The 23,357-nt window shown below is 46.7% G+C and overlaps 1 protein-coding gene across 1 annotated transcript; it reads left to right on the forward strand.

Moving 5' to 3' along the window:
* Nucleotides 1-3,478: 3,478 nt before the first annotated feature.
* DAO (D-amino acid oxidase) lies at nucleotides 3,479-23,018 on the forward strand. Its single transcript, XM_082640029.1, has 11 exons — nucleotides 3,479-3,656; nucleotides 7,873-8,075; nucleotides 9,465-9,579; nucleotides 11,059-11,135; nucleotides 11,782-11,847; nucleotides 13,629-13,683; nucleotides 14,921-15,025; nucleotides 15,933-16,015; nucleotides 19,362-19,479; nucleotides 20,154-20,252; nucleotides 21,439-23,018. The coding sequence occupies exons 1-11, from the start codon at nucleotides 3,627-3,629 to the stop codon at nucleotides 21,568-21,570; spliced, it is 1,083 nt and encodes a 360-aa protein (XP_082496155.1). The 5' UTR covers nucleotides 3,479-3,626; the 3' UTR covers nucleotides 21,571-23,018.
* Nucleotides 23,019-23,357: the final 339 nt, after the last annotated feature.

Genomic DNA, 23,357 nt, shown 5'->3' on the forward strand with positions numbered 1-23,357 from the left:
CCCAGGGAAATAGACAGGTGTGCCAAGAAATGCATCTAGGATATTTGTAATATCAATAAATGACAGGGACAGTCCCCATAGGGACCGACTTTAAAAATTGTTACATCCAAGAATTTAAAAAAAAATTGTTACATCCGCATACAATGGTAACCTGTGTGAAATGGATACCGTTGTTCTACAGTTGTATGGAAAGGTGTTCAGGACATGCCATATTGGTAACAGAACAGAACGGAAGTCAAAACAGCACGTATAACATGAGCCCATTTTTGTCACCCAGGTATGTTTATGTTAACGTTTGGAGACATTCACCCAAAATGTTAATGGCCCCTGTTTCTTGGTGCGGGGGTTGGTAGCAGGTGATTAGTACTTTCTTCTCTCTACCTTCTGTATTTTATACATTTACAGAGGTTATGATAATGTTAATACTTAGAAAAGTTCTAATAAAGCTAATTTCATCTGAGAATGTATGTGTGGGTGTGTGGGATTAACTGGTTATTCTCTAACTTCACATGGCCCTCCACAGAGTTCTGCCTCCTGCAGAGAATTCTCCCAGCCAAGGATCCTTTTGTCCTGGCCTGAGTGTATTTCAGAGCTGCTAGAAGGCCATGTCATTATCAACCAGCCAGTGGGTCAGAAGAATCTTCAACTCCAACAGCTCCAGCCAAATAAACAGAAATTGCTTCCAAAGGTCCTTTGGGGGCCTTCTGGAACCTCCTATCAGTATGATCAGTGAACTTTGGACTTCAGAGTAGTTTCTCACTGTCCCTGTGATCAACAGACTGAGTAAGCCCTACACCCCTGTGGGACTACGGGCACAACCCTGCCGCTCTTTGGGCCTCACTTTACCCAACTGTAAAATGGGCAGATTCAACCAGCTCAGTGTTTCTCAACCTTTTTTTGTTTGTTTGGCCACGCTGTGTGGCATGTGGGATCTTCCCAGACCAGGGATCAAACCTGTGCTCCCTGCAGTGGAAGCACGGAGTCTTAACCACTGGACCACCAGGGAAGTCCTCCTTTTTTCAAAACAAAAGGAAACTCATGCTCCCTTCTGATAAAGATAAAAATCTCACATGCCTCCTAAGGGGATATCTTCTATTCATTCCAAGAGCCAAGAATATTCTGTGAAACTTTACTTTCTATAGATTGGATCATGGAAACAATGGGTGTCACTCCACTTCATTTTCCAATATTAAATACTGTACTGAATTTGCTTTTTGCACACAGCACAGGACTCTCTGAAGCCAAGGCCTACCTCCGGCTCTGGGGTGTGGGAGTCCTGGGTGCCTGGAACCCTTCTCAACTCTCAGTAAAGCTCTCCAGGGTGGTGGCTGAGTGTTCCACCTCTGGACACAGACTGCCTGGGTGAGGGTTGCCAGATATAACACAGGGTGTCCTGTATTTTTTTTTTTTTTTTTTTTTGCTGTATGCGGGCCTCTCACTGTTGTGGCCTCTCTCGCTGCGGAGCACAGGCTCCGGACGCGCAGGCTCAGCGGCCACGGCTCACGGGCCCAGCTGCTCCGCGGCATGTGGGATCTTCCCAGACTGGGGCACGAACCCGTGTCCCCTGCATCGGCAGGCGGACTCTCAACCACTGCGCCACCAGGGAAGCCCTGTCCTGTATTTTTATTTGCTAGATCTGGGAACCCTAACCTGGCTTCAAATTTGGGCTTGTGAGCCATATTATTATGGGCAAGTTCTCTCTTTTTCTCTTTCTCTCTCTCCTTCTCTCCCCCTCCCCCCTTCCTCCCTCCCTTCCTTCCTTCCTTCCCTTCTTCTTTCCTTCTCCTTTCTCCCTCTCCCCCCCACCACTCTTTTTTTCTAATTTTGTCAATCCATTCATCTTAATCTTAAATATGCAGCTTGATGACTTTTCACATAGGCATACACTTCTGTTACCACTACCCAGATTAAGGGACATATTTCTAACATCCCAGAAAATGTCCTTGTGCCCCAGAGGTAATCATTCTTCCCATATCCTTTATCACATGAGATAGTTTCACCTTTCCTTGGATTTCACATCTATAGAAGCACACAGTATGGGCTCTTCCCTGCCTGGCTTCTTCCACTCAGTGTAGTGATTGTGAGATTCACCCAGTTGTTGTGTATAGCAGTATTTAATTTTTGCTTGGCTGTATAATATTCCATGGCATGAACTGTCTGAAAACACAGTTTGGTTATGCATTCTGATAGGCATTTTGGTTAATTCCACTTTGGGACTATGAATGTTCTTGTACAAGCCTTTTGGTTGGCGGATGTCTTTACTTCTCTTGGGTATGTACATAAAAGTAGGGTTGCTGGGTTATAGGATGGACATATTTTTAGCTATAGTGGATACTGGGAGCAAGTTTTTAAATTTCAACTAGGAAGAGAGAGTTAATAATAACGACACCTACTATTAGGGCTGCTGCCAAATTAAATGAGATAATCCAGGTAAAGTATTTAGAACTGGCACACTGAAATTCACAAAACACAAATCATTGCTAGAATGGGAATGAGAATAAAGTTATCTGGCTAGCTCTTGTTAACTTTTAAATGTTCCCATAATGAATTAGAGGCACAAGGAATTTCCCTAAGGTTGTGGGATATAAAAGTGACACATGACTATTGTAAAAAAAAAATTCAAATGAAATGGAAGCATATAAATAAAAGGTGGAGTTCACCCCATCTTTTTTATTATTAGAGAAAAGAGTATGCACTAGTATTTTGCATGCATTTTCTTATATCATCTGCACATTTTTATTTGATAATGCCGAAGGTAAGGGGTTACAGGCTGGACCTTCAAAGCTGACCCAAAGGATGCTTCACCCAGGGCTGGTTGGTCCCTCTCTCTGGGCCTCAGTCTCTCCATCCATACGGTGAGGAGCCTGATGCTCTCTGAGCTCTAATAATCACTGCTCCAGGTCTAGCTCTGGCAGAGGAGGGACCTGGCGTCCAGCCATTCGTGTCTCTGGGATACAGGAGAAAGAGCGACACATCTTTACAGCCCAAACAGGCATCGCCTGGAATCTCTCCTTGGCCTCATCCACCCAGCATCCCAGAATGGCATTAGGCTGGCTGGCTGGCCCTAGGAGCCCCTGTCCTATACCTCTGGCCTCACCTCAGGGGCTGCCAGGCTGACCACCCCCACTGTGCAGACTCCCCTCCCCCAGGGTAGCAGCAGGAAGAGGGAAGAAAGAGGATCGTCTCCAGCTGGCCCGGGAGACAAACCTTGTGCCCATCAGCCCTCCAAGAACCCCCATCCATCCTCCCTCCCTCCCCAAAGGCCTGTCCACAGGGACTTAGGATCAGCCAGAAAAGCCAGGCAACTTTTCAGGGACCGGAGCGAGGGGAGGTGAGGTCTCCCAGCCTGGTCCAGGTCCAGCCCCTGAGAGCAGCGTGGTGCCCAGCCCCACCCCTTGCTGTGCCCTGTCCGTAACTTCAGACTTTGACCCTGAGCTCCAGTCCCAGCTGAGGACAGGACGCCCCAGCCTCAGGAGCCTCCCTTTAGGAGATAGGACCCTGCACGCGTAGCAGCTGCCCCTTTTCTCCAGAAATTTGGCACGCCAGGTGAGCGGGGGCAGGGGTGGTGGCGCAGCAGATCTGAGTGTCCTCCCAGTGTCGACAGAGAAGGTCCACGTTAGAGCCTGATGGAAGTGACAACCTTGCAGGGACCACAGGTAAGTGCCTTTACCTCTCCAAGCCTCAGTTTCCTCATATGGAAGATAAGGGTCATAACTCACCTCTTCCAGGGTTAATCTGAGTATGAAAAGAGGTGATGACTATAGGGGCTTAGCACACAACTGGCACATAGCAAGTACTCAATAAACGGTCATTGTTATTGTTTGGGGGGCTGGGAGCTGGGAGCTTGTAGCCTGGTTTTCCAGCGTTTACAGAATCTGTTCCATTTTAAAGATAAACTCTGAAGCTTCACAGGAGTTAGCCACACGGAGCTGATTACATGCATTCAAATACCTCACCCGTAACTTGTTGATTTTTTTTTAAAAAAAGCAAGTCTTTCCTATTTTTTGCACATGTAGCCATCAAAGGCATGAGCTGCTTCAAGGTTCGTTCTAGGGACAAGGGAACTTATAAGCAAACAAATACAAGACTGAAAAGTAAGCGGAAGGTGTCAGCTGCCAATTTCTTGCCGGCCGCCAATTTCTTGCCGGCCGCCTAAAGAGCTCTATGGCGCAGCACAGAAAAGCTCAGATAGAACTGGGTCCAGATCCGAATGCTGTCCCACACTGGCTGTGTGACTTTGGGGGAGTGACTTCCTCTCCCTGAACCTCAGTCCTGCGTCCATAGAACTTCTTAGAGCAGTTGAGAGGATAAAGTAAGAGGATGTCTGTGCTGCATCTATGTGTCTGGCAAGTGGCAGACGGCCAAAATTCCCTTCCTACTCCACAAATACATAGACATTACAATTACACACACACACACACACAAGCACACGTAATAACTTCAGCTGTTTGCATCTTCCTGAATGCACACTCCACGCACGCTTGTTTGAAGTAATGGCATAAAGCAGAAAACTGCAACACTAATAAAAACGTCAGCAACAACAAGCAGATGGTTGAATGATAACAGAGCTGTGTGCAGACGAGTCCAGGAGTTCATTACCCACATGCATGAATGATTTTACCCGAGGCTGGGTCTGTCAGATCCTACAGTCTGACTGCCAATTCTGATAAGAACCTTATGCATTTATATTCCACTTAAATGTACGCACACACACATGGTTGCTACAATCAGTATCAAATCTGATTCATTTATTTAACTAAGATAATTGACTTAGGACACACATTTTCCCTTTTCAATTCTATGCCTACCACCAACACAATAAAATTCCTGTACTCGTTGTATTTCGTGTTTTTTTTCAACGCAGGACTCGGAAGCCTTGACTGTTTTTCTTCGCCTGCTTGACCTGATGGTTTTTCAAATAGTGGGATTAGCACGGGGTGTAAGCACACAGCCTTGAGAGTCAGGCCGGCCTGGGCTCTGCTTCTCACCAGCTGGTGCCTAAGCCTCAGTTGCCTCATTTGTAAAATGGGCATAAGGACAACCCTGAGGGTTAGAAGATTAAAGTAGATAATGCATGTCAATTTCTTTTTATTTATTTATTTATTTATTTATTTATTTATTTATTTATTTATTTATTTATTCTTGGCTGCAGTGGGTCTTCATTGCTGTGCGTGGGCTTTCTCTAGTTGCGGTGAGCGGGGGCTACTCTTTGTTGTGGTGCACGGGCTTCCCATTGTGATGGCTTCTCTTGTTGCGGAGTACGGGCTGGCTCTAGGCACGAGGGCTTCAGTAGTTGTGGCACACAGGCTCAGTAGTTGTGGTGCATGGGCTTAGCTGCTCTGTGGCATGTGGGATCTTCCCAAACCAGGGCTCAAACCCATGTCCCCTGCATTGGCAGGCAGATTCCTAACCACTGTGCTGCCAGGAGAGTCCCACATGTCAAGTTCTTAGCACAATGAGTAACACATACTAGAAGTTGAAAAGCTAGCAGCTGCTACTGTAATCTCCCCACTGCCAGGTCTTTTCTTTCACAGAGATTTTTAAACCCCAAGACTCTACAAATTTTTTGATCACAAACATGTGACTTTGACTGAGTGGCTCTCCTTCTGTGAACCTCAGTTTCCCCTTCTGCACGATGCCATCTTGCTTATCTTTAGAATTTTAGACATTGGAGAAACTGAGCCCTATGCTGTTACCTGTCCCTCTTTGTCTTGGCCAGTTGGTTCTAGAAGTTCCTCTGGGTCCCCCCCTCATGATCTTCTCTTGGGCATGTGCCACCATTTCTAACCAGAGGCTTTGCCACAGCCTTGTTATTGGAGATGTGCCATGTGATGGCTTCGGTCTGAAGTCTCCTTCTCCCTGCTCGGAAACCTCTCGCTCAGTCAAATGAAGTGACTTACCCAGGGTCACACGGCTGGCGTGTGCCAGAGCCAGGCTGTCTAACCCCCAGCCTGGGCTGCCACTGCCACCTCTCCAAGCCACACCGCCTCCTGGGTTCATTATGGGGAATTTGGAAAATACAGGAAAACCCTCCACTCCTGCCTTCTTACTGTCAATGTCAAAGTGGTCAAGGGCTTCCCTGGTGGCGCAGTGGTTGAGAGCCCGCCTGCCGACGCAGGGCACGCATCGGTCCGGGAGGATCCCATGTGCCGCGGAGCGGCTGGACGCATGAGCCATGGCCGCTGAGCCTGTGTGTCTGGAGCCTGTGCTCCGCAACGGGAGAGGCCACAACAGTGAGAGGCCTGCGTACTACCAAAAAAAAAAAAAAAAAAAAAAAAAAAAAGTGGTCAAATCTCCAGAGGATATGCAGAGACAGAAAGCCCAGAGAAGGGAAGTAACTTGGCCAAGGTCACACAGCAAGCCGGCAGTGAAGCCAGGTCTGCCTCTCCCTCCTTCCTCTCCCCTCCTCCACAGCCAGTGTTTTTCCCATTGTTATTTTCAAGGTGCTAGGGAACAGAAGCAGGCCACCACAGACTGAGGCCAGGCCCTGTACCAGGAATCTTGACCAGGCGAGTCATTGAATCTTCAGGCTGACCCCATGAGATGGGGTTAACCCTATTCCACAGCTGAGGAGATTGCATCTCCTGAGGCAAAGGATGGGGGAGGAGGCGAGGGGTCTCTGAAAGGGTCCCCCTGCAACTAAGCCCAGGCTCGAGTCTGGAAGCAGAATCACCCAGAGCAACGAAGCTTTTCCATTTTTTGGTTTTATCTCCAACTTGGCTGCTGAAACCCCAACAGAGTCCAGTTCTTGTGGGCTGGAGCCATTTTCCCCTTTACAAAACTAGGACATATTGAGAATGTCCTGCCGTTCAGGGCCATGGACTGCAGTTGCCAGGAGGCGAGATCTGTGGGAGGAGAGCTGTGAGCAGAGAGGAGGGAAAGTTGAATTTGGCCCTTCCGGGCACAAAAAGTCCCCTTGTTCTGCCTTAGCAGGAGCCTGCAGAATATTTCCCTGCTGTGCAGGCCCAAGCAGCTTCAAGGTCAAAAGCTGGTAGGTCTTCTAAACTTCTGAGGACCCAGCCAGCCAAGCACCCCAAGGCAGGCCTGGAGGGGATGTGCTGAAGATCTGAGTTCTGAGGCCAGACATTGCATCTGACTTGCTCACAGCTGCATCCACTAGCTGCCAGCTTAGCACACACTAGGTGTGCAGTGTGTATCAAGTTTACCTGAATTAAAATTAAATCCTGGCAGCACCATTTACTGGCTGTGTGACTTCAGGTAAGTTACTTCACCTCTCTGAGCCTTCATTTCCTCATCTGTAGAATGGGGCCAATAACACCAACCCCTACTTTCTAAGAATGTGGGACACTTAGATGAAATGACGCTTGGGAAGCGCTTAGTGCAGGGGCTGGCACACAGTAGGTGCTCCGCAAATGTCAGGAAGTCACTTCTTCTGCACTAGACACTGTGTTAAGCTTTTTACATTTGCCATCTTGTGGAAAACTCCCATCTACTCTCCGGGGCATGAGTTATTTTTCTCATTTTCCAGAAAAAGAATTTGAGGTTTGAGAAGCATCTTGGCCAAAGTCATGGCCAGCAGGGAGCAGAGTTGAGATCTGAGATTTGAAGCCCACTGTCCTAACCATTAGACTAACCAGACTACAGCTGGCCAGGCACTCTGCTGGGCCCTTTTTTTTTTCCCAGCCTGGGGACAGGGTATTCGAGGAGAGTCCCCAGAGAAAGCTGCCTCACTTACTGGCTGTGTGAACTTAGGCAAGTTGCTTTGCCTCTCTGTGCCTCAGTTTTCCCATGTGTAAGGGCCACTGAGGGAATCGAGTATAAAAAGGGCTGGGCGGTGTCTGGCATCTTCTAAGCCGTCAGTGGATGGTAGCGATGGTGGTGGTGGCACGCCTCAACCCTGACTTCCCGCAGGCTGGCACGATGCGTGTGGTAGTGATCGGAGCGGGCGTCATCGGGCTGTCCACCGCCCTCTGCATCCATGAGCGCTACCACTCCGTCCTGCAGTCGCTGGATGTGAAGGTCTACGCAGAACGCTTCACTCCGCTCACCAACACTGATGTGGCTGCCGGCCTCTGGCAGCCCTACCTCTCCGAGCCCAGCAACCCACAGGAGGCGTGAGTGAGGGTCCCAGAGGGTGGCCTGGGGCCAGAGGGGCTGAGTCTGCAGAGAGGATGTTCCCTCTCAGGGTTCCGGTCACCAATTACAACCCTTTGTGGAGGCTCTGGCCTGACATACTATAAAGACAATACGCATAAATATCGTCCCTGCTGTGGGCCAGACAGATGCTATACTTGATCGTGGCCGAAAGGCTAAGAAGCCATGTGTGCCAGACAGATGGAGGCTTTGTCTCCATCCCTCACCTAAACCGGGTGGCTGTGGATGCTCAATGCATCTGTCCATCAGGAACGCCTCTAAGTGGGTAGATGGACGTTCAAGTTTAGCAAAGTGGCAGAGGTCACTGTGTCAGTTTAGAAACCACCAGCTGCTTCAACAAAGGAACCCTCAAATGAGTAACAGCTCAAACACAAGTTTCATTCTCATGCCCATAAATTCCAAAACCAGTATTCCTGATCAGTAGGTGGCAATTCAGGGGCCCAGGCTCCTTCTATCTCATGGCTCTGCCATCCTCCTTGTGGCTTCTGATGTTCCCATGGGCCAGTGCCTGTAGAAGGAGCACAGCATGAGGACCACCTGGAAGGAGACGTTAGGGTCAGTTGGCAAGAACGCAGCCACATGGTCACACCTATCTGCAAGGCAGTCTAGGAAATGTTGTTGAGCTGTGTGCCCGGCGGGGAGAGAAAGTGTTCAGAAGCAGTAAGTGATGCCTGCCACTGGCATTCACAGTGGGGGGTGCCCAGAGTGAGCCTGAACCACGGGGCTCACAGTCCCCCAAGCAGTCAAAGCTTTCATTTAAACTCGCAGCTACGTGATCCCAAGCCAGAGGTAGGCTCCAAATAGTTATGATGGAGCATCCTTTTTTTTTTTTAATTTGAAGTATAGTTGATTTACAATGTTGTGTTAATTGCTGCTGTACAGCGAAGTGATTCAGTTATACATATATATATATATATATATATATATATATATATATATATATACTTTTTTATATTCTTTTCCATTATGGTTTATCACAGGATATTGAATATAGTTCTCTGTGCTATACAGTAGGACCTTGCTGTTTATCCATTCCGTATACAATAGCTTACATCTGCCATCCCCCAGCCTTTCACTCCATCCCTCCCCCAACCAACCCCCTCCCCCTTGGCAACCACAAGACTGTTCTCTATGTTGATGGAGCATCCTTTGTTACCCCTCTCCTCTATCCTATTAATGGGAAAATAGTAGAAAGTTTGGGGAGGGGGAAGACCTGTAGCATTTGGGGCACTGCAGAGTAAACGTGGGATTTCTGGATTTGGACACATCCCACCAACCTGACCACAGCCCCATGCAAGCCAACCCTTGGAGCTTTCATTAGGTGACTGAGATCTGGGGGATCCTTCTAGGCACTGGAACCAGCAGACCTTCAACTATCTCCTGAGCCACATCGGTTCTCCCAACGCTGCAGACATGGGCCTGGCCCCAATCTCAGGCTACAACCTCTTCCGTGAAGCCGTTCCGGTGAGTGAGAAGTCCCTGACCATAAACCATAGGGCAGAGCCTTGATCAGAGACCAGAGTGTGGCAGCGGGTGGGGGTGGGGGGTGGTACTTTGAGCCTCTTAGGCAAAGACTCCTGTGTTCAAAACAGGTTTACTTTCATTTCTATTTTTGCTTTCAAAATCATTTTCATTTTCAACTTTGTTATTAAATTGGCAGAGACCAAAGAATCTTCTGATGAACCAGGGAAACTAGCCCTTCTTGAGTGGTATGGGTGAAATACAGACACATCCTGGAGTGGGAGGCACTTGACGCTGAAGCCAAAAGGTTTCCTGCTCCCCTGGAGGTTCCAGGACTTTCCATCAAGATGGACTAAAACACTCACCCTGGCACAGACTTCTAAAGTACTTACTATGTGCCAGGCCCTGTCCTAACCACTTTATAACTAATGGCTCATTAAATTTTCATCATAACCAGGAAGTAAGTGCTATCATTGTCCTCCTTTTGCAGATGAGAAACTAGAGGCTCCGAGAATTGGGGTAACTTACTTGAACTCACAAAGCTTTAAGTGGCAAAGCTCGAATTTGAACCCAGCTCGAATGAAAGGCAAAGCCATGGGGGATGTTCTCAGGTTGTTTGGAGGGGGTGGTCTGGCTGGGTGCCCAGAATCCCATGCCAGTTCTCCCATTGAGTGTTTATTCAATGTCTAGCACTGTGTTAAGGCATTACTTTCATTATCTGTTACCTTCCAAGAGTGATTATTAACTCCATTATACAGATAAGAAAACTGAGTCTCAGAGAATTCAAAGTGGTCAGTGGTGAGGCCAAAATCTCCCCCCAGGTTGTCTGACCCTCCACTCTGCTACTTCCCACTCTCATCCTTTGATGAACTTCACTATCGCCCCTTTTTTTCTCCTCTGTTTATGCCCCTTACCCTATCACTCATCCTCAGCCTTATTCTTTTTTTTTTTTTTTTTTTGTGGTACGCGGGCCTCTCACTGTTGTGGCCTCTCCCGTTGCGGAGCACAGGCTCCGGACGCGCAGGCTCAGCGGCAATGGCTCACGGGCCTAGCCACTCCACAGCATGTGGGATCTTCCTGGACCGGGGCACGAACCCGTGTCCCCTGCATCGGCAGGCAGACTCTCAACCACTGCGCCACCAGGGAAGCCCACTCAGCCTTATTCTTACCCTTCATATAGCATCATGGTTAAGAACATGGACTCTGAAGCCAAACTGTGTGGGTTCGAATCTCAGCTCCACCACTTATTAGCTGTGTGACCTTAGACAAGTTACTTAACCTCTCTGAGCCTCAATGGGCCCATCTGCAAAATGGAACTAAAAATAGTATCTACCTCAACGGGTTGTTGTAAAGATTATTGGATTGGTATGAGTAAAATGCTTGGAACAGCGCCTTACACACAGAAAACATTATATAAGTTTTTGTTATTATCATTCTTATTGATGTTCATCCATCCCTGTGCCGCCTTCTCTTCTTCTAAAGGACCCTTACTGGAAGGATGTAGTTCTGGGATTTCGGAAGCTGACTCCGAGAGAGCTGGACATGTTTCCCGATTACAGGTAAGGTTACTGCCATGGGTGAAGGAGCTGAGGCCCCACAGTTCAGATAGACTTGTCCAAAAGATGGAGGCACCACATTTCCTGTTCCATCCCTGGTCTAGAGCCCCATACTCGGGTCTCCCGGTGCTCTGTCCAGCTCTTTCAGAGAGCCCACCCACCCAAACTGCACCTTAGACTAGGGAGGCAGGGGATATGGAATCATAGATCTCAAGCCCAGAAGTTCCAGAACACTATCCTATTTTGTAGATGAGGAAACTGAGCTTCAGAGAGGCCAAGTCCCTTCCCCAGGTCACACAGCCAAGTGACCAGAATGGGATTCCAACCCAGTCCAAACCCCTCTATTCTTTTCGCTATAGCCTGATGCCTCTCTGGTCCTCTCTTCACCTCACCCCATGTCTAAACCCTCTCTACAGATGCACATTCATCTCCACTTGCACACCCCAATGTCAGGAATGGCTTTGTCTGATAGAAAATATTCCCTTGCTTAGAGCTGAAAACCACTTCCTCCTTGAATGTCACCCAGTGGTCCTTGCTCCACCCTTTGGGGGCCCAAAGAATGTGACAGCTTCCACCTCCATATGATAGCTTTCAAATATAGCTGTGATTCTGATCCTTTATTCTCACCTTTTGCCTACTGTGACTCTAGCTATGGCTGGTTCAACACAAGCCTGATTCTGGAGGGAAGGAAGTATCTGCAGTGGCTGACGGAAAGGTGAGATTTTCAACTTCACTTTGAGGAAAGCACTTCCCAGGGACCAGGGCTGTAGTGGATGATTGTTCATGGGATTTGTCTTTGTATTGACCAACCCCAAATGTTGATGAAAACCTTTAGGTTTGGTGGGAGCTATCCTTGTTCCTGACCACCTCTGTGCACTAAGACAGTGGCTTCCACACCTTGTTGGAGCCACCTGGAAAGCTTCTTACATGTGATACAGTATTTATTATCAGCCTTACTAAAATCTGTGATGGCTGTGTAATAGCTTTAAATAGATTCTCTTAAGTTTTCCAGATATATTTACATCATCTACAAAACATAAGTTGTTTTTTTTAATTAAAAAAAATTTTATCAATTAATTTATTTATTGGCTGCATTGGGTCTTCCTTGCTGCGCGCGGGCTTTCTCTAGCTGCGGTGAGCAGGGACTACTCTTCATTGCGGTGCACAGGCTTCTCATTGTAGCGGCTTCTCTTGTTGCAGAGCACTGGCTCTAGGCACGTAGGCTTCAGTAGCTGTGGCATGCAGGCTCAGTAGTTGTGGCTCACGGGCTCTAGAGTGCAGGCTCAGTAGTTGTGGCACATGGGCTTAGTTGTTCTGCAGCATGTGGGATCTTCCCGGACCAGGGCTCGAACCCATGTCCCCTGCATTGGCAGGAGGATTCTTAACCACTGCACCACCAGGGAAGTCGGTTTTTATTTTTACACCTCATTTTTTTTTCTTGTCTAATTGCTGTACCTCTAGAATAACACTAACTAATACAGATGATAGAGGATGTCCCTGTCTTGTTCCTTATGTTGATAGGAATCTTGCAGTGTTCTAAATTGGCAAACATTAGCTTGAGAGATACAATTTGTATTCATATTCACATACATTCATATTAAGGAAGATTCCATATATTTCCTACATATTATTATTTTATTAAGATTTTTAAAAAACTGGAATGGATGGTGGCTTTTATCAAATGACTTGGGGAGGTTTTTAAAAATATAGATTTCAGGACCTCACTTTATACCCACTGAATCAGATTCTCTGGAGTGGGGCTCAGAAATTTGTATTGTAAGAAGTTCCCTGAGTGATTGTAATTATCAGCCAGGTTTGGAAACCATTGTATTAAAACATGGTTATGTCTCCTAACCTTGGGACACTTATGACTCTTATCCAGCCCCTTCCAGGAAAGAATGCTCCCAGATTTTCTATCTTGAGGAAACCATGTGGATAAAATAACCCTGATATTATGCTTTAACTTGCATGTGGTTTACTTCCTATTCTTTTAATGTTTCTACTATATTTCTAATAGTGACATACATTTTTTTCTCTGTGAAATTTAGGGAGGGGTGGGTGTCCCCAGCCCACCTCCTTCCTCATGCTCTGCTTCAGATAAGGAAGCAATTCGGCTTTGGCCCAACCCTGCCCCTCCTCCACCCTGCATCTCATTCCCTTTGATAATACAAAGCAGGGTGGTGGTAGTGAGAGGCCTGGGTTTGAGTCCTAATCCCATCATAGACTCACTGTATGACTTTCAGCAAGGCCCTTCTCCCATCTTCATCTGTCCAGCATGGGGCTTGGACCATCTCAGGTTTCCCAAGGGACATTTCGTGGACCACTAGTCCGTCAAGGTGCTCGTGAACTGGACTACACAGCCATATTCTCAAGAAGCATCCTGTGGGACTAACATCCACAAGAGGTTCTTTGGGAAATGTCCCCCATGCCATCCTCTTGGAGGGATGGGACAGAGAACTGAATACTGGATTTTTTTTATGTGTTTGATCATCCCAGGTTAACCGAGAGAGGAGTGAAATTCCTCCTAAGGAAGGTGGAGTCTTTTGAGGAGGTGAGCTGCTGGGCTGGAAGGGGCTGGATGTGGGAGAGAGGAGAAGAGGGGAGGCCTTTGCTTCCTGTTGCAGGGTTGGGGGGCCCCTTCTCAGGCTCCTAGCATCCCTTTGAGGTCTGTCCCAGATTCTAGGTCTATTTTTAATCCCAGAAGGACTCAGGCATTCTGCCTTGATGTTGGTGTCAGAAGCAAAGGGACAGTGGGATCATGGTGGCCATTAGGGGCTATATCTCTATCTGAGCCTCAGTGAGTATTAGGGCCAGAGAGCTGGCTGCTTCTTCTCAATATCAGCTGTACCACACCCCCAAGTTCTGGATGCTTGGTTGCTTCTTACCAACATCTGGGATGATGTTCCTACAAAGTCAAGGCCCTCCACTGACCTACCTCCAGAGTGACACCACCATCAATAATAATGACAGTAGCACCTACCATCAGCAGGTACTGGCTATGTACCAGGAGCTTTGCTGTATGACCTCACTTAATCTCAGTACCCAGAATAGTGCTTGGCACATGGAAGACTCTTGTACTTGCAGCCACTAACGTGTACGAGCATCTGCTGTAGGTCAAGCCCTGAGGGGCACTTGGAATACATACTTGACTTAGACACAGTTCTCAATCCCAAGGGGCTCACAGCCCAGTGTGGCAAACACCGGCTCATGAAAAACAGCAGTGTGACCCAGGACTGACCTGTGAGGGGAGTCACTGGGGCTGGGCTGGGAGTTTGGGTGCCCATGATGCTACATCCTTGAGCTGTGGAGCTTCCCATACAATGCACGGAGCTGGGGCTTCCAATGTGCCTTCCTCAGATGTCTTGGCAGAGCAGAAGACAAGAGAATGAAACAGAAAGGAGTCAGAAGGAGGGAGAAGACTATCTCTGTGTCCTTTCTGACTTCTTCTAGAAGGTTCCAAGAAGGTTTCCCCCTTCCATAGTATTCTTCTCCCAACACTTCTATAGGCAGAGTCATACTGGAGCCTCACAGCACACTATGAACAGATGTTACCAGCCCCATTTTATAGCTAAGGAATCTGATCTGAAACTTGAGGAGGTGATGGGACATTTCTGAGGCCACACAGTAGGTAAATGGCAGAGCAGAATTTGGAGGCAGGTCCATGGGTTCCTCGCTGAGTCCCCTCCTGGCTGTTCCACAGGGAGCAGAGAGTTGCAGGCTGGGAGGATGCAAGGGATACTAAGGTCCTCATCCCCTCCCATCCCACCTGCCCTGTTGGTTGCTACCAGGTGGCAAGAGGAGGCGCTGATGTGATTATCAACTGTACTGGGGTATGGGCTGGGGCTTTGCAACCAGATCCCCTGCTGCAGCCAGGCCGGGGGCAGATCATTAAGGTGAGTCTGAAGGTGAGGGATGAGCTTTTTTTGACAGAAAGATTGTTTCTGCTTCTTTATTTCATCTCCAAAGATAGAGGCTGAATGGGGGACATCTGTTAGAGGAACCCCCCAGTGTTCAGGGAATTTGAATGTTAAAGAAACAAGAAGAACCAACACGACCCTCCCAAACATACTCTTTCTTGGGCAAGGTTCTTCTTAATAGTAAAGCGTGTGTGTGTGTGTGTGTGTGTGTCCATATGTGGAAGCTGCATATGCCTGCCATAATAAAAAGAGCAAACATTTATGGAATGCCTACTAAGTGCCAGACACAGACCCAAGTACTTCACTGTGCTAATTAATTTGATCCTTGCTGCAACCCTTTGAGATGGGTACTATCACATCACCATTGCCATCTTACAGATGGGGAAACTGAGGCATGGAGGAATTAAGTAACTTGCACAAGTTCACATCACAGTAAGTGATGGAACTGGGATTAGAACAGGTAACCTGGTTTAAGAGCCCAGGTGTGTAAGCATTGTTCCACACCAGCTCTGTGTATGTGTGCATGTGCCTGAGGCATGCCTATTTGTGGGTGTGTGTGTATGTGTGTGCCCATGTGAGTACTGGAGCATATTCATAGGTATGTGTGTTCCCGAGGTGGGCTAATGTATACGTGCATTTACACGTGTTGGGCTTTTCTGTGGATGAGAATGTGTGATGCTTCAGGGACTGGGGTAGCTCTCGATCAGGGCAGCTCTTCCTACAAAAGCAAGCAGTCTGGTGCAGACTTGGGACAGAGGGGTCATTGAGGGCTAAGGAATGACTTTGCTGCTGTTGTCAGAACATCTGGTCATAGAGGGGAGCAGGCGATGGCAGCCCACTGATTTAACTCTTCTGATGAGACTTCTCTGTCTTCAATCAACAGGTGGATGCCCCATGGATGAAGCACTTCATTCTTTCCCATGACCCAGAGAGAGGCATCTATAAGTCCCCATACATCATCCCAGGGTAAAAATCTGATATTGTAGGTCAGAAGAGGGAGCACCCTCCTGCTCTTTTTATGCCCCCGCTGCCTGCTCCAGGGCTCTTTCTTAAGTCTTTTCAGGTTTTTTCCTCCAATGCTTTTAAGTGAGGTTGAGCCGTTAAACCTCTGGGAAGGCAGGACTCAGCCTTAACTGCCACATCGCGCGGCTTGTGCGATCCCCGACCAGGGATCGAACCCAGCCCCTCGGTAGTGAAAGTGCAGAGTCCTAACCACTGGACCACCAGGGAATTCCCCTGGGCTCCTGGCTTCTATCTTGAACATAATCTGGGATGACAGTAGTGGTGATGCTGGAGACAAAGGTAGTGGATGTGATGGCAGTGACACCAGCATTGTGAACGGCAATAATGGTGGTGGTGATGGGGTTGATGATGATAATAATGTGGATAGAGGAATGGTGGTAGTGGAGATAGTACTGTTACAGAAGAGGAGATCAGTGTTGATGGTGGTGGTGAGTGGGAGTTGGGGGTGGCAGTTGGTGCTGATGAGGATGACACTTATCAATGGTGACTTTTAATAATATGGCAGAGATGACAGGCTCAAAGGCCATGTTAATGTTGTGACTGTGCTGACTGCCTCAGTGGCGATGTTAGGGGTGTGGCGGAGATGATGGTATCCATGGCAATGCTAATGGTGGTGGTGGAAATGGTGAATGGGACTGATGGTGATATATTAATGGTAGCAAAGAAGGCAGTAGTGAAGATGATGTTGTTGATGGAGATGACAATGTTTTTCCCAGATTTATTGAGATATAACTGACATATAACATTGTGTACATTTAAAATGTACAACACGATGATTTGATATACGTATATATTGTGAAATGATTATCACAATAAGGTTAGTTAACGCATCCATCAACACATAACTATAGTTTTTTTGTGGATGTGGTGAGAACATTAAAGATCTACTCTCTTAGCAACTTTCAAGTACATAATACAGTATTGTTAACTGTCATTACTATGCTGTACATTAGAAGGGACAACAATGATGATAGTGATGTTAATGGTGATGGTGGAGGTGGTGGTGTTTGATGGTAATGACAATGGCAATTGCAGTGATTATTTTTTTGAATTTTATTTTTTTTATACAGCAGATTCTTCTTAGTTATCTATTTTATACATATTAGTGTATGTATGTCAATCCCAATCTCCCAGTTGATCACCCCCACCACCACCCATGCTTTCCCCCCTTGGTGTCCGTACATTTGTTCTCTATATCTGTGTCTCTATTTCTGCCTTGCAAACCAGTTCATCTGTAGCATTTTTCTATATTTCACATGTATGCATTAATATATGGTATTTGTTTTTCTCTTTCTGACTTACTTCACTCTATATGACCGTCTCTAGGTCCATCCACATCTCTACAAATGACCCAATTTTGTTCCTTTTTATGGCTGAGTAATATTCCATTGTATATATGTGACACATCTTCTTTATCCATTCATCTGTCAATGGGCACTTAGGTTGCTTCCATAACCTGGCTATAGTAAATAGTGCTGCAATGAACACTGGGGTGCATGTGTCTTTTTGAATTATGGTTTTCTCTGGGTATATGCCCAGTAGTGGGATTGCTGGGTCATATGGTAATTCTATGTTTAGTTTTTTAAGGAACCTCCATACTGTTCTCCATAGTGGCTGTATCAATTTACATTCCCACCAACAGTCAAGAGGGTTCCCTTTTCTCCACACCCTCTCCAGCATTTGTTGTTTGTACATTTTCTGATGATGCCCATTCTAACCAGTGTGAGGTGATACCTCATTGTAGTTTTGATTTGCATTTCTCTAATAATTAGTGATGTTGAGCAGCTTTTCATGTGCCTCTTGCCCATCTGTATGTCCTCTTTGGAGAAATGTCTATATAGGTCTTCTGCCCATTTTCTGATTGGGTTGTTTGTTTTTTTAATATTGAGCTGCATGAGCCGTTTATATATTTTGGAGATTAATCCTTTGTCCGTTGATTTGTTTGCAAATATTTTCTCCCATTCTGAGGGTTGTCTTTTCGTCTTGTTTACACTTTCCTTTGCGGTTTATAGTTTGCTTTTGCTTAAAAGCAAAAGCTTTTAAGTTTCATGAGGTCCCATTTGTTTATTTTTGTTTCTATTTCCATTATTCTAGCAGGTGGGTCAAAAAAGATCTTGCTGTGATTTATGTCAAAGAGTGTTCTTCCTATGTTTTCCTCTGAGTTTTATAGTGTCCAATCTTACATTTAGGTGTTTAATCCATTTTGAGTTTATTTTTGTGTATGGTGTTAGGGAGTGTTCTAATTTCATTCTTTTACCTGTAGCTGTCCAGTTTTCCCAGCACCACTTACTGAAGAGACTGTCTTTTCTCCACTGTATATCCTTGCCTACTTTGTCAGAGCTTAGTTGACCATAGGTGCATGGCTTTATCTCAGGGTTTTCTATCCTGCTCCATTGATCTATACTTCTGTTTTTGTGCCAGTACCATATTGTCTTGATGACTGTAGCTTTGTAGTATAGTCTGAAGTCAGGGAGTCTGATTCCTCCAGCTCCATTATTTTCCCTCAAGACTGCTTTGGCAATTCGGGGTCTTTTGTGTCTCCATAAAAATTTTAAGATTTTTTGTTCTAGTTCTGTAAAAAATGCCATTGGTAATTTGATAGGGATTGCACTGAATCTGTAGATTGCTTTGGGTAGTATAGTCATTTTCACAATATTGATTCTTGCAATCCAAGAAGATGGTATATCTCTCCATCTGTTTGTGTCATCTTTGATTTCTTTCATCAGTGTCTTATAGTTTTCTGAATACAGGTCTTTTACCTCCTTATGTAGGTTTATTCCTAGGTATTTTATTCTTTTTGATGGTATTATTAGCAGAGATTATAATGTTTTTTTAAGTTTATTTAATATTTTAATTTTTTTGGAGTATAGTTGATTTACAATATTGTGTTAGTTTCAGGTATATAGCAAAGTGATTCATCTATACATATACATATGTTCATTCTTTTTTAGATTCTTTTCTTATATAGATTATTGCAGACTATTGAGTAGTCTGCAATAAACTATTGCTACACAATAGGTTATACATCCCTGTGCTACACAGTAGGTCCTTGTTAGTTATCTATCTTATATATAGTAGTGTGTGTGTGTTCATCCCAAGCTCTTGATTATCACTCCCCGCTATGTTTCCCTTTGGTAACCATAAATCTGTTTTTGATACCTGTGGGATGATAATGTTGAAGTTGATTTAGGCAAACATGGTGGTAAGGGTGAGCATGGCAATGACCCTCCCCCCGTTATCTCAAAGATTTCGTTTTCCTTCATCCTTGACCCTGCCCACTTTTATCAAGGATCCAGGCAGTGACTCTTGGAGGCATCTTCCAGCTGGGGAACTGGAGTGAGACAAACAATATCCAGGACCACAACACCATTTGGGAAGGCTGCTGCAGACTGGAGCCCACACTGAAGGTAAGGTGGGGAGAGATATCAGTGCCCTAGACCAGGATCCTAGCAGTTTGATGATCATAAGGACACTTGAAGATGGGAAGATATCATGACTGGGATAACTGGACAAAATAATTTCAACAAGGGACTCTGGATTATACCTGAATTTGACAATGTACAGGGAAGTCCTGCTGTGGGTTGATGAAACCTATCTGGTCATGGCTAAGAGTTGCTCTCTCTTGAGGTGACATCCCTTAAAAACCTTAGTCTGTCTTCACAAGGAGCAGATGTATTTGTTGCAGAAATCTCAGTTTTCACAATTGCCTGCTAGTGGTGATAACAATAGTGATGGTCATGAAGACAAGGATGCAAGTAGTGGTTGGTGTTGAGGGTGATGAAAACGCTGAGAGTGGTGATAATGATAGTGATGAGGCGATATTATGGTGGTGGTTGGTGGGGACGGTGACTGATAAAGATGGGATAGTTGATAGAACTGGTGGTGAGATGGTAGTAGGATAGTAATGATGTTGGTGGCCAATAAAGGTGGTGATGATCTTAGTGGTAATTAACAACAGTGACTATGATGGTGGTGGTGGTGGTGATGGTAATGAAGTTCCAAAAGTTAACTCTCTATCACCTAAAAATGGCATCAGAAAAAAAAAAAATCCAGAGATGAATTACAACAATTTTCTTTCCAGGATGCAAAAATTGTTAGTGAATGCACTGGCTTCCGGCCAGTACGCCCCCAGGTTCGACTAGAAAGAGAACAGCTTCATGTTGGATCTTCAAACACAGAGGTATGCTCTCCTGGCAAGGAAAGCAATGCCATCCCCCAACTCCTTAGAAGTCTCTGGCATTTTGAGGGGAACAGTCATGCTGACCTCAGGTGGGGGCAGTGGTGGCTAATATCCCCTCCTCTATAAATGGGGAAACTGAGGCTCAGTGATGGTAAAGGGCCTGCTCAAGTTTACATAGAGGGCAGTGCCTCAATTTGCTAGAGCCTGTGGTCGAATAGAAGGAAAAGGGGACTTTATTGAGCATCTACTTTGTGTCCACGACAAGAATGACCTAACTGAATCTCCCCTACAGCTCTTTGGGATAGGGACTGTTCACCCCATGCTTCAGATGAGCAAACTGGGGTTCCCAGAAGTGGAAGTCAACTTGCCTACATCAGACCAGTGGTGAGGGGCAAGGCTGGGATGTGGTTTGAATCTGAGTCCAGAGCCATTTCCCACATGTCCACGTTGTGGCTGCTCCATCATCTCTCTGGGTTCCCCTCTCGTGTCCTCTCTCATGGGCTAGGAATTGGCCTTATTGAAAAGGGAGGGGTTGTCCTGGGCTGAAGGAATCTAGGTCACCCTTCCTCCTTCATTCTGATCCTTTGGAGGTGGGGTGTATAGAGGAGTTTTGTGTATGTGTCATGTGTCCATAGAGTATTGTGTGTCTGTCTGTAGAGAGGTCATATGTGTGTGTGTGTGTGTATGCGTGTGTGTGTGTGTATAGCAGTGGGGTTGGGGGGAGAGTCACAGATAGAGTTGAACTCCCTGCTGATGGTTTTAGCTTTGAAAAAGACCCCTGGCGTCTTGCCTCTCTCCAGGGTCCATCCATACAGCGCCCCTTCTTTTCTTTGGTGGGTAGAAGAGTCTACCTATTAACATCCTGTCTGGAGCAGGATGGGAAAAAGGAAAGTGATTTAGGGAACTTCAAATAATTTGCTGTGGTGGGGGGAATCTCAGACCTCAAGTTCCAGGTGATTCTACTTTTTCTGTGTTGAGTGCTTAAAGCAGGTCTGCCTCCTAAACAGAAGAGGAGTCTAGGGTGTTGACCTCCAACTCCCCAAACACTCCCCCTGACTACCCTTCCAGGGGTTCCCACATCCCACCAGGGATGGTACCAAGAGGAGCTCTGGTACCACCAGGCTTACCTAGGATACTTCAGGAAGCTCCTGAATCTTCTAGGGACCTTCTCTCTTGCCTCTCCCAGGTCATCCACAACTATGGCCACGGAGGCTATGGGCTCACCATCCACTGGGGCTGTGCCCTGGAGGTGGCCAAGATCTTTGGGAAAATCCTGGAAGAAAGGAATTTGCTGAGGATGCCACCATCCCACCTCTGAAGATGCCAGTGACCTCCGCCTCCCCCACAAAAACTCCCTGCTCCCCTCAGCCAACTAATCATCGCACTGTTAACCCCCAACTCTACCTGACTCCTTTTTGCAAGAAGCACAAGGTGAGAGGAAACCACAAGGTCAATTCCTGAAGGAGAGTCCTGCGCCCTCTGATGGCTGAGGTCTCTCCACCCTCTCCAGGCCTGACATTAAGAACAGCTGGAGGCTGTTATCCCATGAGTCCTCAGAGGAAGGAAAACTCAGAATATCCAAGTGGCGAAGGAGCTCTGAGTGAGGGAGGCTGTGAGGGAGCCCCGAGTGAGGGAGATCTGGGTGATGGAGGCGGTTGCAACCTTGGTTCTCTAAGGCCACAGAATGCACTTGAGGTAACTTTTATCAGATTTCACTGCAGGAATTTATACATAGAACTGGGGTATGGAGAAGGCAGAAGAGGAGAGCCACTGAACTAGAAACATGTGATGCCTGTTCCACATCCAGGACTCCTAATGGCTTCAGCTGCCCACTAGTGGCCCCACGGGCACTATGTAACCCTTGAGGAGGACCCCTTGGGGGTCATCCCCAAAGGAGCCCCTCTACAGATAACTAAATTCACCAAGCAGATTGAACGTGTCCCTTACCTTCTGGCTAGCACGCTCTGGGATAGCAAACAGGTTTCCAGATGTTTTTCAGAGCTTTGAATGAGCCCAGATGGCACCTTAGCATCTTCATCCCTAATTATCTGCCTCAGCCTCTGAGGTGAATTTTTATCCCTCCGGGGCTTTGGTAAAAACCAGAGCCTAGTATTCCTCATGCATGTGGGAACAGTGACACCCTATGTGCTGTGAAGAGGTCTTGTTGGCCCATGCCGTCTATATCCATGTCATTGCACCTGATGGGCTCTTCATGGAGCATCTGCCATGAAGATTTTGCCTGGCCCTAAGCTAAGCAGAGGGTATAAGAGCCAAGATCTTAGAATTCCTGCCCTAATCATAATAACAACAATTATTATTTTTATTATAGTTATAATTTTTTGCATTCTAACTGGCTACCAGTGCTCAACTCTTACAAACATTACTCATTTATTCCTTACAACCTACCCCCACCACCCCCATGAAGTATCTATTATTCCCATTTCATAGGTGAGAAGACCAAGGCACAGAGAGGCAATACAAGGTCAGCAGCTGGGAAGGGGTAGAATGGAGATTCAGGGCCAGAAATTATGTGATTCCAGTGCCTCACTTTCAACCACCATGAAACAATGAATCCCAGGTTGGGGGGAAATATATAGTTATGAAGGAATTGGTTGGCCTCCTCCCCAACTACTTCTGCAAACACACTGTAAAGGAACCAGGTCTCTCCTCCTCACAGCCACATTTGGGCCAAGATCAGGGGACTCTCACCAGACTGGAGTCAGGGACACTTCTGGTGCTTGGAGTGGAACACCATTTTTTTTTTTTTTTTTTGTGGTACGCGGGCCTCTCACCGCTGTGGCCTCTCCCGTTGCGGGGCACAGGCTCCGGACGCGCAGGCTCAGCGGTCATGGCTCACAGGCCCAGCCGCTCCGCGGCATGTGGGATCCTCCCGGATGGGGGCACGAACCCGCGACCCCTGCATCAGCAGGCGGACTCTCAACCACTGCGCCACCAGAGAAGCCCTGGAACACCTTTTTTTTTTTTTTTTTTTTTTGTTGCGGTACACGGGCCTCTCACTGTCGTGGCCTCTCCCATTGCGGAGCACAGGCTCCGGACGCGCAGGCTCAGCGGCCATGGCTCATGGGCCCAGCCGCTCCGCGGCAT

The sequence above is a fragment of the Mesoplodon mirus genome, assembly GCF_964341445.2.
Source record: "Mesoplodon mirus genome assembly, chromosome: 13".
NCBI classification, from domain to species: domain Eukaryota; kingdom Metazoa; phylum Chordata; class Mammalia; order Artiodactyla; family Ziphiidae; genus Mesoplodon; species Mesoplodon mirus.

Excerpts from the sequence above, each read along its gene's own strand:
- DAO (XM_082640029.1), top strand. The coding sequence starts at position 3,627 with ATGGAAGTGACAACCTTGCAGGGACCACAG. Across the intron at positions 8,076-9,464 it reads CCCAGCAACCCACAGGAGGC|GCACTGGAACCAGCAGACCT; the intron begins GTGAGTGAGGGT and ends GGATCCTTCTAG. Across the intron at positions 9,580-11,058 it reads TCTTCCGTGAAGCCGTTCCG|GACCCTTACTGGAAGGATGT; the intron begins GTGAGTGAGAAG and ends CTTCTTCTAAAG.